We start from the raw sequence: 16,352 nt of genomic DNA, 5'->3' as shown, positions 1-16,352 counted from the left end.
TGCTTCTCTGATCGACGTCTCAATCCTCAATAAGTCAGATTTAGGTACTGCCAGGATCATCCAAGTTCGCACGGGATTTGCAAGTTTCTTGCAGCTGTCGGGGGACCTAAGGTTTCTGCTTCACGTCAGAAGATCAACGCGTGCTTGTGCCGATGTTGACTAGATCTGGTGTGAAGGTGGGATTGACCATCTCCGGTGTAACGATGACACTCCTTGATCGGTCGAGGCAAGTACGACCGTACCCCCTTGCTGTTGGCCATGTGCGATCGAGCTCTGGAGAATGGTGCTCGGTCAGGCTGCTCAGCCTTCGCAAATAAAACGGAATTGCGGTACTCAAGCCCTTCGAGCGAAGCTTATAAAAGGATCTCGATAGCACCCAGAAGCGTCATACACCCTTGGTCATTTCTCCCCCTTGTCGTTCTTCTATTTCAGGCTTCGATCTTGCATTCAGGACGCTTTCCAGTGGATAGTCGTGCCAGGCTATAATGGTTCATTGTCGGCTGATAACCATGCTCGGGGCCTGCATTGTTCTGCAGGCCCTTGCCAGCCCTTTCTCGGATGCCGATGGCTTAATCGAACCACGAGTGGAAAACTCGCATCCTATTGTTGGTCAGATCGATGAACTCAGTACTCAGCAGCCGCTATTAGCCGAGGCCACTGAAGCAAGCATTGACGAAGCACGCATGGTCGTCCACGATGCCATCGCGCGCATGACGAAGCTCAACAAAGCCCGCTTGGACAAACCCATTCACGACTCGTACAGGTTGAGATTTGGAGCAAACAGCACTCGGGATGACGACGAATATCCTCCTCTGCTGCAGATCACAGAGGACATTGCACATGCCGCGGCTCTTGTCGCGGAGGCAGATGTGGCAGCCGAGCAGGCTAATGGGACTTCTGCGCCTATCAGGCCGGCGGCCGCGACCTTCTGGATGCAGGACATCAAGCATCAGGGAACGATGCCCTGGGGAAATGACGCCCAGTATAAGGTAAGAGAATCTCGTGGCAGAAAATAATCAAGAAGAGAAAAGGAGGGGGCCCATCGGAGTGATGCACGTGCTTTCCTCGGCCATGGCGGACTGTCGGTGAAATGAACACAACCTCAACTAACCAACTGTCTCGGAAAGGTCTTTCGAAACGTTGTCAGCGACTATCATGCCGACCCCACGGGTGCATCCGACTCCACTGCCGCCATTCAGGCCGCCATCAACGACGGCAACCGTTGCGGAGCAAAGTGCAATGGTTCGACTCGAAAGAACGCCATCGTCTACTTTCCTCCAGGGACTTACCTCGTTTCCCGCACCATCGAAGTGCTGTTTGCTACACAGATTATAGGCGATGCAAGTTGGGCTCTTCATCAAAAGGAGTATTGCTAACACCCACAGGCGAACAATTGGCCGACTATCAGGGCAGCGGGCAGCTTTGTCGGTCTAGGCGTGCTCTCGACTAATCAGTATGTGGGTGGTACTGGGCCTGACGGCGGCGATGGCGAGTACTATGTCAACACCGCCCGGTTCTACAGCCAGATTCGCAACCTTCGCATCGACATCACATCCACGGATCCAAACGCCTATGTCTGTGCAATCCACTACCAGATAGCTCAGGCAACGAGCCTGCAGGACGTGGAGTTGATTGCCACAACTGAAACCACACAACAAGGAATCTGTAAGTCTTCTCTCGGTGACCATGCAGAATATCATTAACGCCAGGGTAGTTTCTGAGAATGGCAGTGGCGGTATGATGTCCGACGTCACGTTCAGAGGTGGTAACTTTGGTTTCTGTGAGCAGCGAATCTCGAAGATAATTTATTCTAGGCATGCTTGTGCTGACAAGACGGACAGACGGTGGCAATCAGCAGTTTAGCGCCCATCGAATGACCTTTATCGGCTGTGCAACGGCCGTACAAATTATCTGGGACTGGGCCTGGGTTTGGAAATCACTAAGTATACAAGGGGCCGACGTCGGGTTCCGTTTGATAGGCACCGACGGCGGTAATATTGGTTCAGTCACTTTCATCGACTCGAAATTCAGCAGCGTGAATACCGCTATCATCATAGCCCCTGCGTCTTCAACTCCAGGCTCCGGTACCACCGGACTGGTTCTGGACAATACTAGGATTGATGGCCCCATTGTTGATACTGCTGGGAAGACATATCTAGCAGCAGGCTATCACGACAACTGGGTGCTTGGTCCGACATACAGCGACAATACACGTGCTTGGACTTCGGCGAGCGTCTCGTCCTATACGCGGGAGCAGTCGCTGCTAGGGAGCAGCGTTGATGGCCTCAATAAACGCCCATACTTCGAGCGAAAGAAGAATCAATATGCAAACCGGCCTGTTGAAGACTTTGTCCAATTGAAATCCCTCGGTGCCAGAGGTACGCTTTCTTCTTAATATGTCTTCAGTTTTTGCTCGCTTATCTAACTCAATTCAGGTGACGGAGTTACTGATGATACTGCCGCAATACAAAAGGCCTTCAACGACTACGGCAGCGGAAACCGAATTATCTTTGTGGATTCCGGCACTTACATTCTGACCAACACAGTGATAGTCCCTAAGGATGCCAAGATAGTTGGGGAAGCCTGGTCACAGTTTGCTGCCGCTGGTAGTGCTTTCTCCGATGCCAAGTACATGATTTCTACCTGTATGTGATGAGTATCTACTAACGCGGCAGTCTTAGCAATCCTCGAGTGATGCTCCAAGTCGGCAATAGGGGTGACGTGGGGACTGTTGAGGTACAGGACTTGATCCTAACAACGAAAGGAGGCACAGCTGGTGCGGTGCTGATGCAGTGGAATGTCAAAGCGGCTAGCGCCGGTGCTGCCGCACTATGGGGTATGTTATGCCAGAACCTTGTCATCCTACAGGGCATAACTAATATCAATTCTCTTCAAGACGTTCATGCCCGAATTGGTGGTGCTATTGGGACATCCCTGACTCCAACAGAGTGTCCCGCTTTGACCACTGGCACCAACCCGGCGTCCTGTCAAGCAGCAAGCCTCATGCTACACCTTACGCCGGAGGCTTCAGGATATTTTGAGAATATGTGGCTCTGGGTAGCTGACCATCTTATTGAGTATGTTTATTCCAGCAGCCCCAGTCATCTGTTCATCATTCGCGGAAATGCTGTTTGCTAACCTTTTATCTCGCCGCTAGTGACCTTGATCTCAATGATGCCTACAATGATATGGTTCGTCTTTCGATGATTGCGAGAGACATTCCAGCTAACCAGCCTGCAGCCGCAAGTGAGTGTTTATGTCGCCCGTGGAATGCTGATCGAGAGCACCTCTGCTACTTGGCTCTATGGCACAGCCTCGGAGCACAGCGTCTTCTATCAGTACAACTTTCACCACGCACAAAATATCTTTACCACCGTGATCCAAACAGAACCACCCTACTACCAGCCTAATCCACGGCCACCAGCACCTTTCAGTAACCAGGTCGGGGTCTACCCCTCCGATCCAGCTTATAACTGCAACTCAAATTTCAACGGCTGTGACGAGGCGTGGGCTGTCATCATAACGGAAAGTCAGAATATCCATGTCAGTAGCGCCGGCACATACTCCTGGTTCAGTGCATACACTCAAGACTGCATCGACCGCCATTCTTGCCAGCAGGCCTTGTGGCGCCTCAACAATAACCACGTTAACGTCCGTCTGCAGAATATCGTTGGTATTGGAGCGGAGTATGTTCTGGTCTCTAACGGCACTGGGATCCGGGCTACCGATAATCTTGGAGTCACGGCCCATCCGGCTTGGGCTCAAATATCAATATTTGATGCTCCCTCTCACGGTCATATTTAAGTACTCCAGACCTTCTTATGGTGCGAGCTTCGGTGGTGTGCAGGGCTAAGGGGTTGGCATCGAGAGAGTGGCAGTGAGTTTTTAGGGCTAATCGGACGCCCAGACCAACGAAGGGGTCAAATGCTTGAGATCGCGTAGTTCCCGGGATTTGAAAGGCTGTTTCCTGTCATTTATGTATATTCAAGTACTTATCGTATATTGAATTCTAGTATCTTCTCCGATCTATGCAACTTGCTCGAGGGAATCTCAAGACGCCAGCAGGGCGTTAATCCGCGTGGATATATATTTTCAATCGATCTTTGCACTCCGTAGTCCCATCAACCAATCCGCCCATAAGCTTATATACAGCACAGCTGAAGAGCTCACATATAGCCTAAGTGATAAAAGAGAAGTAAAAGTAACGGTTAACAGGAAACAACTGCTGAAGGACTGAGGATTCTGTACAGAATACTGTGCAAGGCGAATGCTGCACAGAGGCATAACCCTGGTATTATACATGCATCTTACTAATAATGAAGCCATTGTGCTCGAATTCGAGGGTTCGAATCCGCCTCACCCCGTTTCAAGGAATTGGTCAGGAATCATGAAGAATGATTGAGATGGACAGAGTTTCCAGTTTCCACTGTCCCGGTGATCGACATTCCAAGCCGCCGACCAGATTCCAGCATTCCAGCATATTCAGGAATAACGGCTGATCTCTTTTGAGTTGACTTCCAACGGTCCGGCTGTCATCATTGAACGGAAGACTGAATGTCGCGAACCTGTTCTTTGTGTCGAGTCCACTTTGAGTTGTGACTTAGCCTGGATCGTGAGTTTATTCCTGACTGCCTCCAGAGCTCCACTTGGGCCAACGGTAGTTTCAGAAGCTGACGTCTGCCTTCGGCCCAGGCTCGTTACTTGTGAAACGGACTAAACGCGTCATCAGAGCTCCTCGATCTTCAACAGCTTCCCCTCGCCTTGAGGCATGGGCCGATGATCCTCCATACTCCTCCTTTTTAAAACGAACTGCCAACGTCGATCCTCCTCCCCTTTCCTCGTTCATCCTCGCCAGACGCCGACTCCTCGTCCCTTAAACCCGCCCCTCCTCCGTCCTACTCCCTCCGTCCCCGCGACCGCAGGTATATCTCACATCAACGCCGGCGGCAAGAAAGCGCAAACAGGAGGAAACCGACGAGAAATTGAAGATGCACGACGCCCTCGAAGCTCGACCGGTTTACGTATAATCTAGCGCCGCATAACCCCGCCGGAATGACTTCCCACCGCGGCATCCGTCGTCGCATCGCCGTGGTCGCATCCCTCCTCACCCTCTTCCTCATCTACCACTTCACATTCGGCTCCGTCCCATATAAACCCTCTTCACCCTCGTCCTCCGTCAAGAACAATGCACGCCCCAGCTCCACCTCGAGCTCTAGCAAGAAACAACCACAATGCCCGCCCCTCCCAGGCATCGAGGACGTCCTCGTCATCATGAAAACCGGCGTCACAGAAGCCCTCGATAAAGTGCCCGTGCACTTCCAAACCACCCTCCGCTGCATCCCCAATTACATCATCTACTCCGACTTTGAGGAGAAAATCGAGGGCGTCCAAATCCACGACGCCTTCCGCAACGTCAGCCCCGTCGTCAAGGAGAACATCGAGGATTTCCAAATCTACAATCGCCTTTCCAAGCGCGGCCGCGAGGGCCTACAGACACAAGACTTCGCCGACGAGGCGAACTCCGCCATCGGCAAACCCAACAACCCGGGCTGGAAGCTGGACAAGTGGAAGTTCCTGCCAATGGTCAAGGAGGCCTACACGCACAAGCCAGAAGCCAAATGGTTCGTGTTCATGGAAGCAGACACATACTACTCGTGGCCGACACTCCTCTCCTGGCTCTCGCACTTCGACACCTCCAAACCACACTACATCGGCACGGAGACCCAAATCGCAGACGTCATCTTCGCGCACGGCGGGTCGGGCTTCGTGCTCTCCAACCCAGCCATGAAGCTCGCAGCGGACGAGTACACCGAGCGACCGGACGAACTGCACGAGTATACGGACGCCCACTGGGCGGGCGACTGCGTGCTCGGCAAGGTCCTCTCGAACGTCGGCGTCCCGCTCTCCTTCTCGTGGCCGATCCTGCAGAACTCGAATATCGGGGAGCTGGATGAGTTCACGACGATGTTTTACCGCCGGCCGTGGTGTTTCCCGGCTGTGGCATTCCACCACCTCTCGCCGGACGATATCCGGTTTCTGTTTGACTTTGAGCAGCGGAGGCTTGCGAAGGTCAGTGGCTTCTTCTTTAAGACCTATACATGGTACACCGGCTGATACGTCTTTTTTCTTTTTTCTTTAGGCTGCAAAAGGACCTCTTCTTCACAGCGATGTTTTCAAGGAGCTCATCTTCCCCGAGCTCTCCGATGTACGAAATGGTTGGGATAACCTTTCCGACAAGGAACAGTCGTCGCTTTCTACGTTCCAAGAATGCCAGTCTTACTGCGAGGATGCTGCCGATTGTGTGCAGTTTGTTATGCGTGATGGAACATGCTACACTGGTGCGACACCACGGCTTGGGTCCAAAAACTCGGACGCCCGGTCTGGATGGATCATAAACAAGATAGAGAACATGGTAGACCAGGCACCTCAATGTGTTCGACCGGACTTTGGGTTATGATCTGACTTTCTATTCTTTCTTTTCGCTGGCCGAAACCATTTGGACACTAAAAGCGTCAAAGGCTTTTCTGTACTTTTAGTTTTAGACTCATCAGATCTTGCATTGTGGGTGTCAAGGATTAATATAATACAACTTGCCGGTTGCCCATTATTCGCAGCTTATCCTTCTGGCTTAATGTACATGAGGCATGAATCACAAAAGGGCCGTCTCTCAGCCCGCCCTTTGTATCGAGAAGTTTCACCCCGTCTTGCGCGGGTTGGTATCAGGCCTTCTATTCGACTGAATCCTGTATCGCCCGCGCCCCTGCTGGCTGAATCGAAATGTGTCGAATGGAGGACTGTCGGGATCCTCGAGGCATTGATCCACTCGCATGATGTCGAGATTGATACTCTTGACGAATCGGATGAATTCCCCAAAGTACTTGACCGTTGTCGGACTGAGATAATGCATAACCACCAAGTTGCCTCCTCGACCTACGTCGCGGAAAAATGCATCACGTTGGCGCTCCGGTGTTTTGCTCTCTGCCCACAGCCAATCCTCGACATCGACGCTCCAATTTATGACGTTGGGGTCTTTGACGTATGCTGCCAGCCGCTGCCGGGTTCTAGCGCCGACAGTGCCGTATGGTGGACGGAAATAACGAGCTTGCTAAGTCAGTAGTTGTACCTTCAAAGAGAGTTGGAAGGAGGAAGGCCAACACGCTTCATAAAGGCATCACGTACATTCAATCCCAAGTAGTCTCTGAAACGTCTCAATGTTGTGAACAATCTCCTCATCGATAGCCTTTATGGTGTCGAGACCTTCTATCCTTGAAGGGAGTTAGCATCGGTCTCGCACACAATGCGCTTGGATTGAGAAAATACTCACTGCTGATGCGTATCCGAATGTAAGGCTATCTGATGTCCTCTCCGCAGCATTTCTTGGTACACTTGCGAAAAGTTGGCCTCCTTGTCTCGAAGCCCAGCGCCCACAACGAAAAAGGTGACCAGGATGTCCTCCTCTTCCAAGATATCCATGACGTCTTGCACCAAGTGCGGCAATCCGTCGTCGATGCCAAAGGCAAAGGAGTTCGGTCTTGTGCAATGAAGATACAGTTTTCCGGTCTCTAGCTTCGGGGGCACATAAAATCCCCACGGGAGGTCTGAGACGATTTCCACTTTGTATAATGTCAAAGTCTCCGGAGAGTAGAACCCGTGAAAAGAGACCGACACCGTCCGAGACTGATCGATGTCAAAATGATCCAAAGGCACATAAATGTCGTTTCCCCGCGCGTACCGCTCTGTTTCGACACTGTCCCACGTTTCGAGGAAGGGGCTGCGGCGAGAATCGCACTTCTCGTTATGTTGATTCAGTGAGATACTGAACTTTGTCGACCCCGAAAACACTACATGGAGGTACATATGCTCGTAAGGTCGCATGTCGAAGCAGGTTGCAGGCCCGAGCTCTGTGTGGTAGTTTTGATCTGGGTCTGAAGGAAAGAGACGCACATAGCCATTACCGGGCTCGCTTGCGAGGTTGGTGCTGGGACCGTGCCAGAAGCCAAGCTCGTTGCGTTCTGACTCAGTAAAGGAGTCGATAACCAGGCCGGATGATCTGTTCTTAGTATGCTGAGTAGGAGACGCAGGGTTGTGTATAAACGCGGCCGTAAAATTGACAGGAATCGGTGGAGGAGGAAGGAGTTGGACTGCCGTGGTGAAAAGGAGGGGCGTCAAGGCTAGGATTGCCTGATTGAGAGGTACCGTGGGCCTCATGGTAGCATCCGTCGTTGATTCTTGAAAGCTATGAAGATGAAGGACTAGAAATATCTCGTAAATATGCCCAGCGTCTTGAAAGACAACGAGCGTGCACTGAGATGTGGCCGAGCTGTGACCATCGGTTCAAAGTCGCCGCCTATCTAATAGAGGAAAGAACGACCTCTCGAGATGTCCTGGTGAGGTCAGTACTCAACAGGAAGCTACGTTAAAGACAATATGGCAAAGCCGGATGACTCATTAGCTGGAGGACTTATGAAATTGCCTAAACCTGGAACTGATCTTCTGAGGCCCATGACAGAGACAAGAGACGCTTGCCTGACAGGGCGTCAGATACAGACATTTGAATTGATAATGAGGAAAGGAACGAGTTGAGTCATGCGAATAGAGTTCATTGACTGACTAACTAGCTAAAAGCCACAAGAACATGAGGTTATCCGATTGTGTGAAGTACCGCCAACAGTGAGGCACTGCCTCGGTCAGTCATCCTCGACAGATAAGAGCAGAAGTACACAGAGAGAACGTCTTTCCACCGCGGAAGACAAGACATTGAGTCCTACTCCCAGCCAGAAGACACAGGCGCTTCCTCCGCAGAGGCGGGCTGAAAGCCTCCCCAGGCTCCGTTTCCGTCGCCGTTGCCGTTCGTACCGTTAGCTTCGTTAGCATCCTCATCATCTGTATCATCGTGAAAATTGAGCTTTTCGCCCGCGGGAGGCTTATGGTCCATGAGGAAGTCAGGGACGTCCTGATTCGCCTCAACCAAAATCTTCACCAAGTCAGGTGCTAGATCCACGTCCCGATCATTGAAGAATGAGGTCGCAAGGCCCTCGTTACCAATGCGAGCAGTACGTCCTGGCAGATGTTAGGGCTTGTCTGATTACTCGGGTAGGGGACTTGGCCCAGCTAATTAACTTACCGATCCGGTGAATGTATTCAGTTATACCTCCGTGCATAGCACTGGGGAGATCGAAGTTGATGACATGCATTACATTTTTTATGTCGAGACCACGTGCTGAGACGCCGGTGGCAACCATTATTGGGCATTTCGCCGAGCGAAATGCACGCCTATAATGCATGAGTAAGGTTTCGCTGGAGAAGAGTAGGTAACAACTTACAAGGCATCCTCACGCTCACGCTGAGTACGGTCAGAGTGGAACGAAGTGCTGGGCAGTCCGAGATTGAATAAGTAGTCATCGAGCTGATCAGCCGTTGCCTTCGAGTTAACGAAGACAAGCGTCCGCGAAGGCGGCATGGCAAGAAGCAAGTCGTAGAGAGCCTTTCGTTTTTGAGAAGGATCAGCCCAATAAACCTGTCGTCGGCCAGTCTCGTTAGGTAAATGAAAGAGTATGTGTGTTCATTTCGGGCACTTGCCTTCTGATTGACGTTGATGTGGGTGCTGCCCGGGCGGCCGATGCGGACGCGGACATGGTCGTCGGCGAGGAAATTACGCGCCAACTCACGACAGCCTCTGTTGAATGTCGCCGAGAACATCATGTATCTATGATCTGCATCTTCATTTACGTCTGCCTTTGTTAGCAACAGTTGCGGGTTCGAATGACAGAAATCTTACCTCCGCCGGACATGATCTTCTTAAAATCCTCCTCCCAGTCTGACAACAAGAGCTCATCAGCTTCATCGATGATGGTGTACCTGGAAGACCAGTCAGTTGAGATTGCTACAGGACTGCTGGACATCATACTTGACACGACGCAGGGAGAGGGTATGAGGCTTCTCCATGAAGTCGAGCAGTCGACCGGGTGTAGCGATGAGAATGTCGCAGCCCATCTGAAGCTCCCTGTGCTGGCCGATAAAGGGAGCACCACCGTAGACGACGCATGGACGCAGCATCGAACGATAGCAAAGACGACGAGCTTCGTCAAAGATCTGAATCGCCAATTCGCGAGTGGGAGCAACAATCAAAACAAGAGGCTCTGCAATAACAGCATCACTCTTGGGGTTAAAGCCCTCACCTAAGTTTGGACGAGGTGCCGCAAGCTTTTTCGCCTTTCCCATGAGCTGGGAAAGGACTGGGATCAGAAAGGCAGCCGTTTTACCAGAGCCTAGCCATGTTAGCATGAAATTGGATGTGTGATGTTTCGATAAGGACGAACCGGTTTGAGCAATCGCGATCAGATCGTGAGACGTCAAGACAGCGGGTATTGCGTATGCCTGAATAGGTGTGGGCTGCTCGTAGCCGCAAAGACGAATGTTTTGACGCATGACAGGATGAAGACCGGCATCGTCGAACTTGCCAAAGTGTTAACATCAAGGAGCGAATGGAGGAATGGTACCGAAGAAAGTACTTACCGATCTAATGGGCGCAGGCCGCTCACGAGACTCGGCAACCACCTCGATATTTCTGAGGCTGCATCAGGTCAGTGATTGAATTATGATTCAGCAGAGGAAGAGTACTCACTTGCCGATCTTCAGACCGGTCCGGTTAATGAACTCTCCACGGAAGAGTTGTTCTTCTAGCCGAGGATTTTCGGGACCAACGTCACCGTATTCCTCTTTCCATTCGTACTTGGCAGCATTGGCAGCCCATTCAGGAACGGCTTCTTCCTGCAGGCTCTGGCTGTCCTCGGCAGGTTTCTCCAGAGGAGGAACACCGACATACTTATCATAATCATAGCCTTCAGGAGCCGCCCAGCCTTTCTCGCGAGCAAGAGCAGATGCTTCGGCATTCCTGTTTGTCTGGGCATTGGTGACATCTGCCAGAGCATCTCTGACTGACGAGACATCGAAGCTCTGAGTGTCATCCATGGTGACAAGAGCGAGGGGCCTAGACAATGGATACAGAAGTCAGCGACCAGAACGAGAATAGACTCTGATTAGAGAAAGGAAGGAAGAAAGAGGAAGAGGAAAGACAGGGATAGCTCACTTCGTGGAGTCTTGATGAGGACTGTTGGTGGAAAACTTGAAGATGAAGAAAGAAGAAGAAAAGGAGAGGTGGGAGAAAGAAGGAGAGAAAGGAAAAGGAGGGAGGGAAAGAAAAGGAGGGAAAAAAGGGAAGAGAAATGAGAGGCAAGCAACACAAGTGATTGATGGAACCCTGCGGAATGATCTCAGGGCAGGTTTCAGTTGATATGAGCTGTTTATCTGGCGACAAACCAGCATCACATTTGTCAGACTGCTTTTAGGAAGACATTAAGTCCCAGTCAGCAGTCAATTGTGGCCAGATGAGAGGATCACAGATAGACCTTACCTAACCATACATGAATTGGGCAGACTATGAAGCTATACACACAATCCAGGTACCCTTGCTGTTCTGGTCTGGGGATAAGGGAGATAGTGTTATGAAGCTGTGAGCCAACTCATATTTGTACTTGACACTGCCAACATTATAGATGATACAATCTAATTGAGAAAGTCAGAGATTCAGTGAGAAGCAGGCGTTTGTCCTGTCTTGCTGGTGGACATGGCAGAGCCGGATACTTACATCCATGTGTTTGTTCGGATAGGCGAACATCAGAAGTTAATCATATATCTCGGATACTGAGGCACCTCTGGGCTAATTAAATGTATAGATCTCTTCAGTCCACAAGGCGTCTTCTAACTACTGTCAATACAGCATAGTGACAGGGCGTTGTCTGGCTTTCCGAGCCAAGTTCATGATAACTACAACGGAAACGAGGACGTCCCTGGCAGGTTTACCTTATGTAATTGGCACCTAAAGATCAGAGAAGAATTTGAAAATCCAATATGCCTCACCGACAGCATGGCAATTTCGGTTCTGTCCTAATTGCTTGCTAGATATCCTGATATTATTCCAGAATCATGTGGTCGATGAAGCTGAAAGTTGCAGATGGATGCCTGAGGACGAAAACGATCAACGACAGGGGCGAGTTGGCAGACGTCATGTTTCATCTTATGAGCCGCGAACCGAACCCCTTCCTCAAGAAGAAAGCTGTCAGAAGGGCAGCATCAAGGGCTATCTATCTATGAGTGTCCGGGGAAGTCAATCGGTTACTCCTCCACAAAAGCATGATGTCGCATCCTGTCCACTAGGTACTGATCCTACCTAGTGCAGCAGCTTATCCTCGGCCTCTCGACTTGATCCACCTAAGCTCTCAACAAATTCCGGGCAGAAGGACGGGATTTACGCCGTACCGGCCATCACGGATCTCCATACCGCCGATATCGATATGGTAGACTAAAGAAACATCAACCCCGTCTCTTATAATAATCTCCTTCCTGCTCTCCATGTGAACCGTCTGCTTTCCTAGCGCCAATTCTACCTCAAACCTATACTGCAGCACCATGTCCGCTACGGATCCTACTCCCGCCCGAACCCCTCGGCTCGAGCAGGCCATCACCAACCCGGGGACCGTCAAGATCAACGTCAAGGGGGCTTTCATTGTGGACGATGACCCTCGTTCCAAGAGTCCCGTAAGAGAAGAAGGTGTTCATTACGAGGGCCAGGACATTCGTCTTCCGCACCACACCGGCGTGGTGAGCCATGTTGCTGTCGATGTGAGATTCCTGAATTTTTCCTTGCGCCCGTGGTTCCCCGCACATCTTCTCCCCGCAATCGCGTTTTGCCGACCGTCAACGAAGCACGCTGTGTAACTGACCATTGACCATGATACTCCGTAGATCGGCGGTTCTCTAGCGAAGCTGGTCTACTTCACGCGCGAGTTAGACTCACTTGACAATGGCGGGCGGCTGAACTTTATCAATTTCGAGACTGACCGGATAAACCTTTGCCTGGAATTCATCAAACGGCTCAAAGAAGAACACCGGGATTCCAATGGAGGCTCAAAAGAGGAACTATGTGTCGTGGCTACCGGCGGAGGCGCCTACAAGTATTATGACAAACTCAAGGAGACTTTGAATGTGGACATTATTCGTGAAGATGAGATGGAATGCCTCATTACGGGTATGTTCAGCATCCGCTCACCACGCCGTCGACAGATATAACGTACAACTAGCTAATCGATACTCTGCTAGGTCTTGACTTCTTCATAACCGAGATACCGAACGAGATATTCACGTACAGCGAAACCGAGCCGATGCAGTTCGCCGAGGCCCGACCGGATGTGTACCCATACCTTTTAGTGAACATCGGATCTGGAGTGTCAATGATCAAAGTGTCCGGGCCAAAACAATTTCAGCGTGTTGGAGGAACGCATCTCGGTGGTGGAACGTTCTGGGGTATCATGTCGTTGTTGACAGGTGCCCGGACCTTCGACGACATGCTAGCAATGGCGGACCGAGGGGATAACAGCGGCGTGGACATGTTAGTCGGTGACATTTATGGCATGGACTACGGCAAGATCGGTCTCAAGAGCACGGCTATCGCAAGCACATTTGGCAAGGTCTTCCGGCTAAAGAACGGCGAGCGAGAAGCGAGCGACGGAGAGGCACCGCAGGACGGGGCCGGCCAAACCGATGAGTCAATTTTTAAGCACGAGGATATGAGCAGGAGCCTACTATACGCTATAAGGTAAGACACTCTGATCTATTGGTATGCTCGCCACTGACATTCTCAGTAATAACATTGGCCAAATCGCATACTTGCAATCCGAAAAACACCAAGTCAAGCATATTTACTTTGGCGGTTCATTTATTCGAGGACACCGACAAACGATGAACACATTATCGTATGCTATCCGTTTCTGGTCGAAAGGCGAAAAGCAAGCGTACTTCCTCCGTCATGAGGGCTATATCGGTGCAGTTGGCGCGTTCTTACGGCGGAAGCCAGTTAACTGGGGCCGCCGGAACAGCGTTGATGAGCACACACTTGCTAATAATGGGATCTGAACACAGATCTCATGGGATTTGGCCGCATTTGCTGGCCGCCTCAACACCACATTTGAGCGTTTGATACCCGTTAATCATGTTGACATTCAATGCATCTTGGTCTCAACTATCCATGTGCTTGCCAGATCTGATTTTGTTTTCTGCGGGCAGATTCTACAAGACGTTTCTATTGCGAGCGCGCATTTGTACAAAAATAGGTACATGGCGATGTTTTCTTGGTTTTATACTGTCCTGTTCGGGCTTCTGTTTGCGCGACGATGTCGCCATTTGGCATCTCAAAAAGCCTTGGCATGTATCATTTCCTTTCAGTCTAGGGGATAGAGGCTAGCAAGAACCATACAATTGCATATAGAATCTCTTTCCTGTTGACTGCATCAAGCGGCCCTGATCCGTGCGGGCTTGGTTATCGAAGTTAGGTTTCGATTCTTAGAGCTGATCCTTAGAGCTGATCCGTAGATAAACGATATTATACCATGGGATCGCTGCCAGTCACCATTCACTTTCTACTTGGCTTGGAGATGAAGACCCTTCCCATCCCTACGATCCAGCGTAATCGCAAATCCTCATCAACAACAAACTTGACTGGTTGCACCTGCGCAGATCGCAGGCGCGGCCCCGCCAAGACTTTGGACCGATCTGGGGCGATGCAGTCGCATACGAACGTCAAAAACCGAAAATTTTCGGACTTTACTGAGTTCTCATGAGTTGATCGATTTGAACTGATTTAGACTTCGAACTACTCCTCTGGCAACATTGTGTAAACTTCGTTGGCCCCGAGTGTTGAGGAAACAGAAACAGTACAGCGGAAGGGCGTCATGGAAACAAGCAAGTAGTGATTTTAACGCGTCAATTGCGCCCGCCTCTCACTAACATGCCCCTCAATCGCATACAGATCCTACTGATACTGCTATCACGCATGATATTGAGATTAAACAAGAACGCGAGGCTTCGGCTGAATCGGATGCTCCTCTCTTTGCAGTTAGACGCTTGACGAACATCTCACAGCCCCCAAGGAGCAGCACACAACCCGAATCCAGCCCAACATCCGCGCACACGGTAACCGCAGAATCCAAATTCACATCAGAGCCTGTGGAACTTGATCCTGATCTTAAAGCGATACTCGAAACATGGCACGAGAAGGAGGGGAGGACAATACCGCCTTGCAAATATCATTATTACAACCCGAAATGGAGGAATGGCATACGGCCCTGGAAAGCGTTTGACCGAGAGGGTCGAGAGGTGGACTTGACACACTTCGTGATAAAGAACCCAGTTTCATACCAAGTGATCGCCGCTCGTTTTCCCGACAATGGCTTGAAATTTGTCTGCAGCTACTTAAAGCATCATGGGAAGTATGGCTCCTACTTGCAGGCATGGCTAGGCTGGGATGACGGGTTTGAATCAGAGCCATGCATTGTCCGACGCTTTCATGACCCAGGAGAAATCATCGAATATCAACCAGAGGCTTGGTCCTACCTGGAAGAGCAGACCAAAAAAGGGCAGCAAGTAACACGCCCGGGGGCGCAATCTGCAGTTCAACCATCCCCCCAGTCCGTGACCCGAAAACGAGCTGCTGCTCCGGGAACCACAAACACGTCTGACAGTAAGAGACGCCAATTGGACGTAAGGGATATATCGCCCTCCGCCTGGGAAGAAACGGACAGTTCTTTGAGTTCATTAGGTGACGAAGAGAGCTCAGAAGACTCGGATGACGACGATGAAAATGACACCAATACTGATACTCGGACCAGTCTTCAGGGGAATAGCGCCAACGATCAGCCTCATCTGGTCAACGCCGACAAAATGCCTCTCCCGGACATTGAAGACAATAGGCCTCCTCTGGTCAACGCCGATAGAATGCCTCGCCCGGACATTGAAGACAATAGGCCTCCATCAGTACCAAGTCAAGGGCCAGAGCTGTTATTCAAACTAAGCTTTTTCAAGTTCACAGTACAGCATGTCCGTGATTTCCCTCTGGAGGAATGCAAAACAAGTAAGGCGCTTTTTGAGAAGGCATCCGCCTTCTACAGAATATTCGGCCGGAATCTCAAAGTGGACGTTCTATCCTGCCAGCTTTCCTCACGACCAGAACAGCATTACATCTTTGCGGGGAGCGAGGGCGAATATAGTCTTCTTGTGCGGCAGGCTCAGGACATTGCTCGGAGCACGGGGAAGCCTTTGACCATTGAGGTGGGTCTTGTCCAGTTGTAACTATCACGTCTATTAGATTGGGCAAGAGGACTTGGTATTTTGTAGTACAGAGCTTTCGTTGATCTAGAGCACATGTTGTATAGAATAATAATGTCAACACTGATAAGAAATCGATTAAGCTATCAACACCATACTGTAAAGGGAAGGCACTAGACTACGCACGGACAACT

At 50.6% G+C, this 16,352-nt stretch overlaps 4 protein-coding genes across 4 annotated transcripts; 3 read left to right on the top strand and 1 right to left on the bottom strand.

Annotated features, from left to right (window-relative positions):
- Positions 1–509: 509 nt before the first annotated feature.
- Positions 510–3,804, top strand: DSM5745_02888 (glycoside hydrolase family 55 protein; the record flags this gene model as incomplete). Its single annotated transcript, XM_026744904.1, has 10 exons — positions 510–989; positions 1,128–1,310; positions 1,386–1,665; positions 1,715–1,780; positions 1,842–2,378; positions 2,436–2,628; positions 2,676–2,836; positions 2,897–3,077; positions 3,158–3,191; positions 3,241–3,804. 10 exons carry the CDS (start codon positions 510–512, stop codon positions 3,802–3,804), a joined length of 2,679 nt encoding a protein of 892 aa, XP_026605770.1.
- A 1,248-nt stretch (positions 3,805–5,052) lies between these two features.
- Positions 5,053–6,457, top strand: DSM5745_02887 (glycosyltransferase family 31 protein; the record flags this gene model as incomplete). The annotated part of the gene is made up of 2 exons (XM_026744903.1): positions 5,053–6,069; positions 6,140–6,457. 2 exons carry the CDS (start codon positions 5,053–5,055, stop codon positions 6,455–6,457), a joined length of 1,335 nt encoding a protein of 444 aa, XP_026605769.1.
- A 237-nt stretch (positions 6,458–6,694) lies between these two features.
- Positions 6,695–10,971, bottom strand: DSM5745_02886 (DEAD box RNA helicase; the record flags this gene model as incomplete). The annotated part of the gene is made up of 12 exons (XM_026744902.1): positions 6,695–7,101; positions 7,180–7,265; positions 7,325–8,236; positions 8,769–9,060; positions 9,125–9,273; positions 9,324–9,517; positions 9,592–9,731; positions 9,779–9,858; positions 9,908–10,268; positions 10,320–10,455; positions 10,516–10,573; positions 10,625–10,971. The coding sequence occupies 12 exons, from the start codon at positions 10,969–10,971 to the stop codon at positions 6,695–6,697; spliced, it is 3,162 nt and encodes a 1,053-aa protein (XP_026605768.1).
- A 1,497-nt stretch (positions 10,972–12,468) lies between these two features.
- DSM5745_02885 (pantothenate kinase) lies at positions 12,469–16,182 on the top strand (the record flags this gene model as incomplete). Its single annotated transcript, XM_026744901.1, has 5 exons — positions 12,469–12,681; positions 12,805–13,087; positions 13,159–13,654; positions 13,701–13,879; positions 14,864–16,182. The coding sequence occupies 5 exons, from the start codon at positions 12,469–12,471 to the stop codon at positions 16,180–16,182; spliced, it is 2,490 nt and encodes an 829-aa protein (XP_026605767.1).
- Between the last annotated feature and the right edge of the window lie 170 nt (positions 16,183–16,352).

Source organism: Aspergillus mulundensis (genome assembly GCF_003369625.1).
Source record: "Aspergillus mulundensis strain DSM 5745 chromosome Unknown scaffold_2, whole genome shotgun sequence".
NCBI lineage: Eukaryota > Fungi > Ascomycota > Eurotiomycetes > Eurotiales > Aspergillaceae > Aspergillus > Aspergillus mulundensis.
The sequence above is the reverse complement of the archived record's forward strand: the minus strand, read 5'-3'. Positions and strand labels throughout refer to the sequence as shown.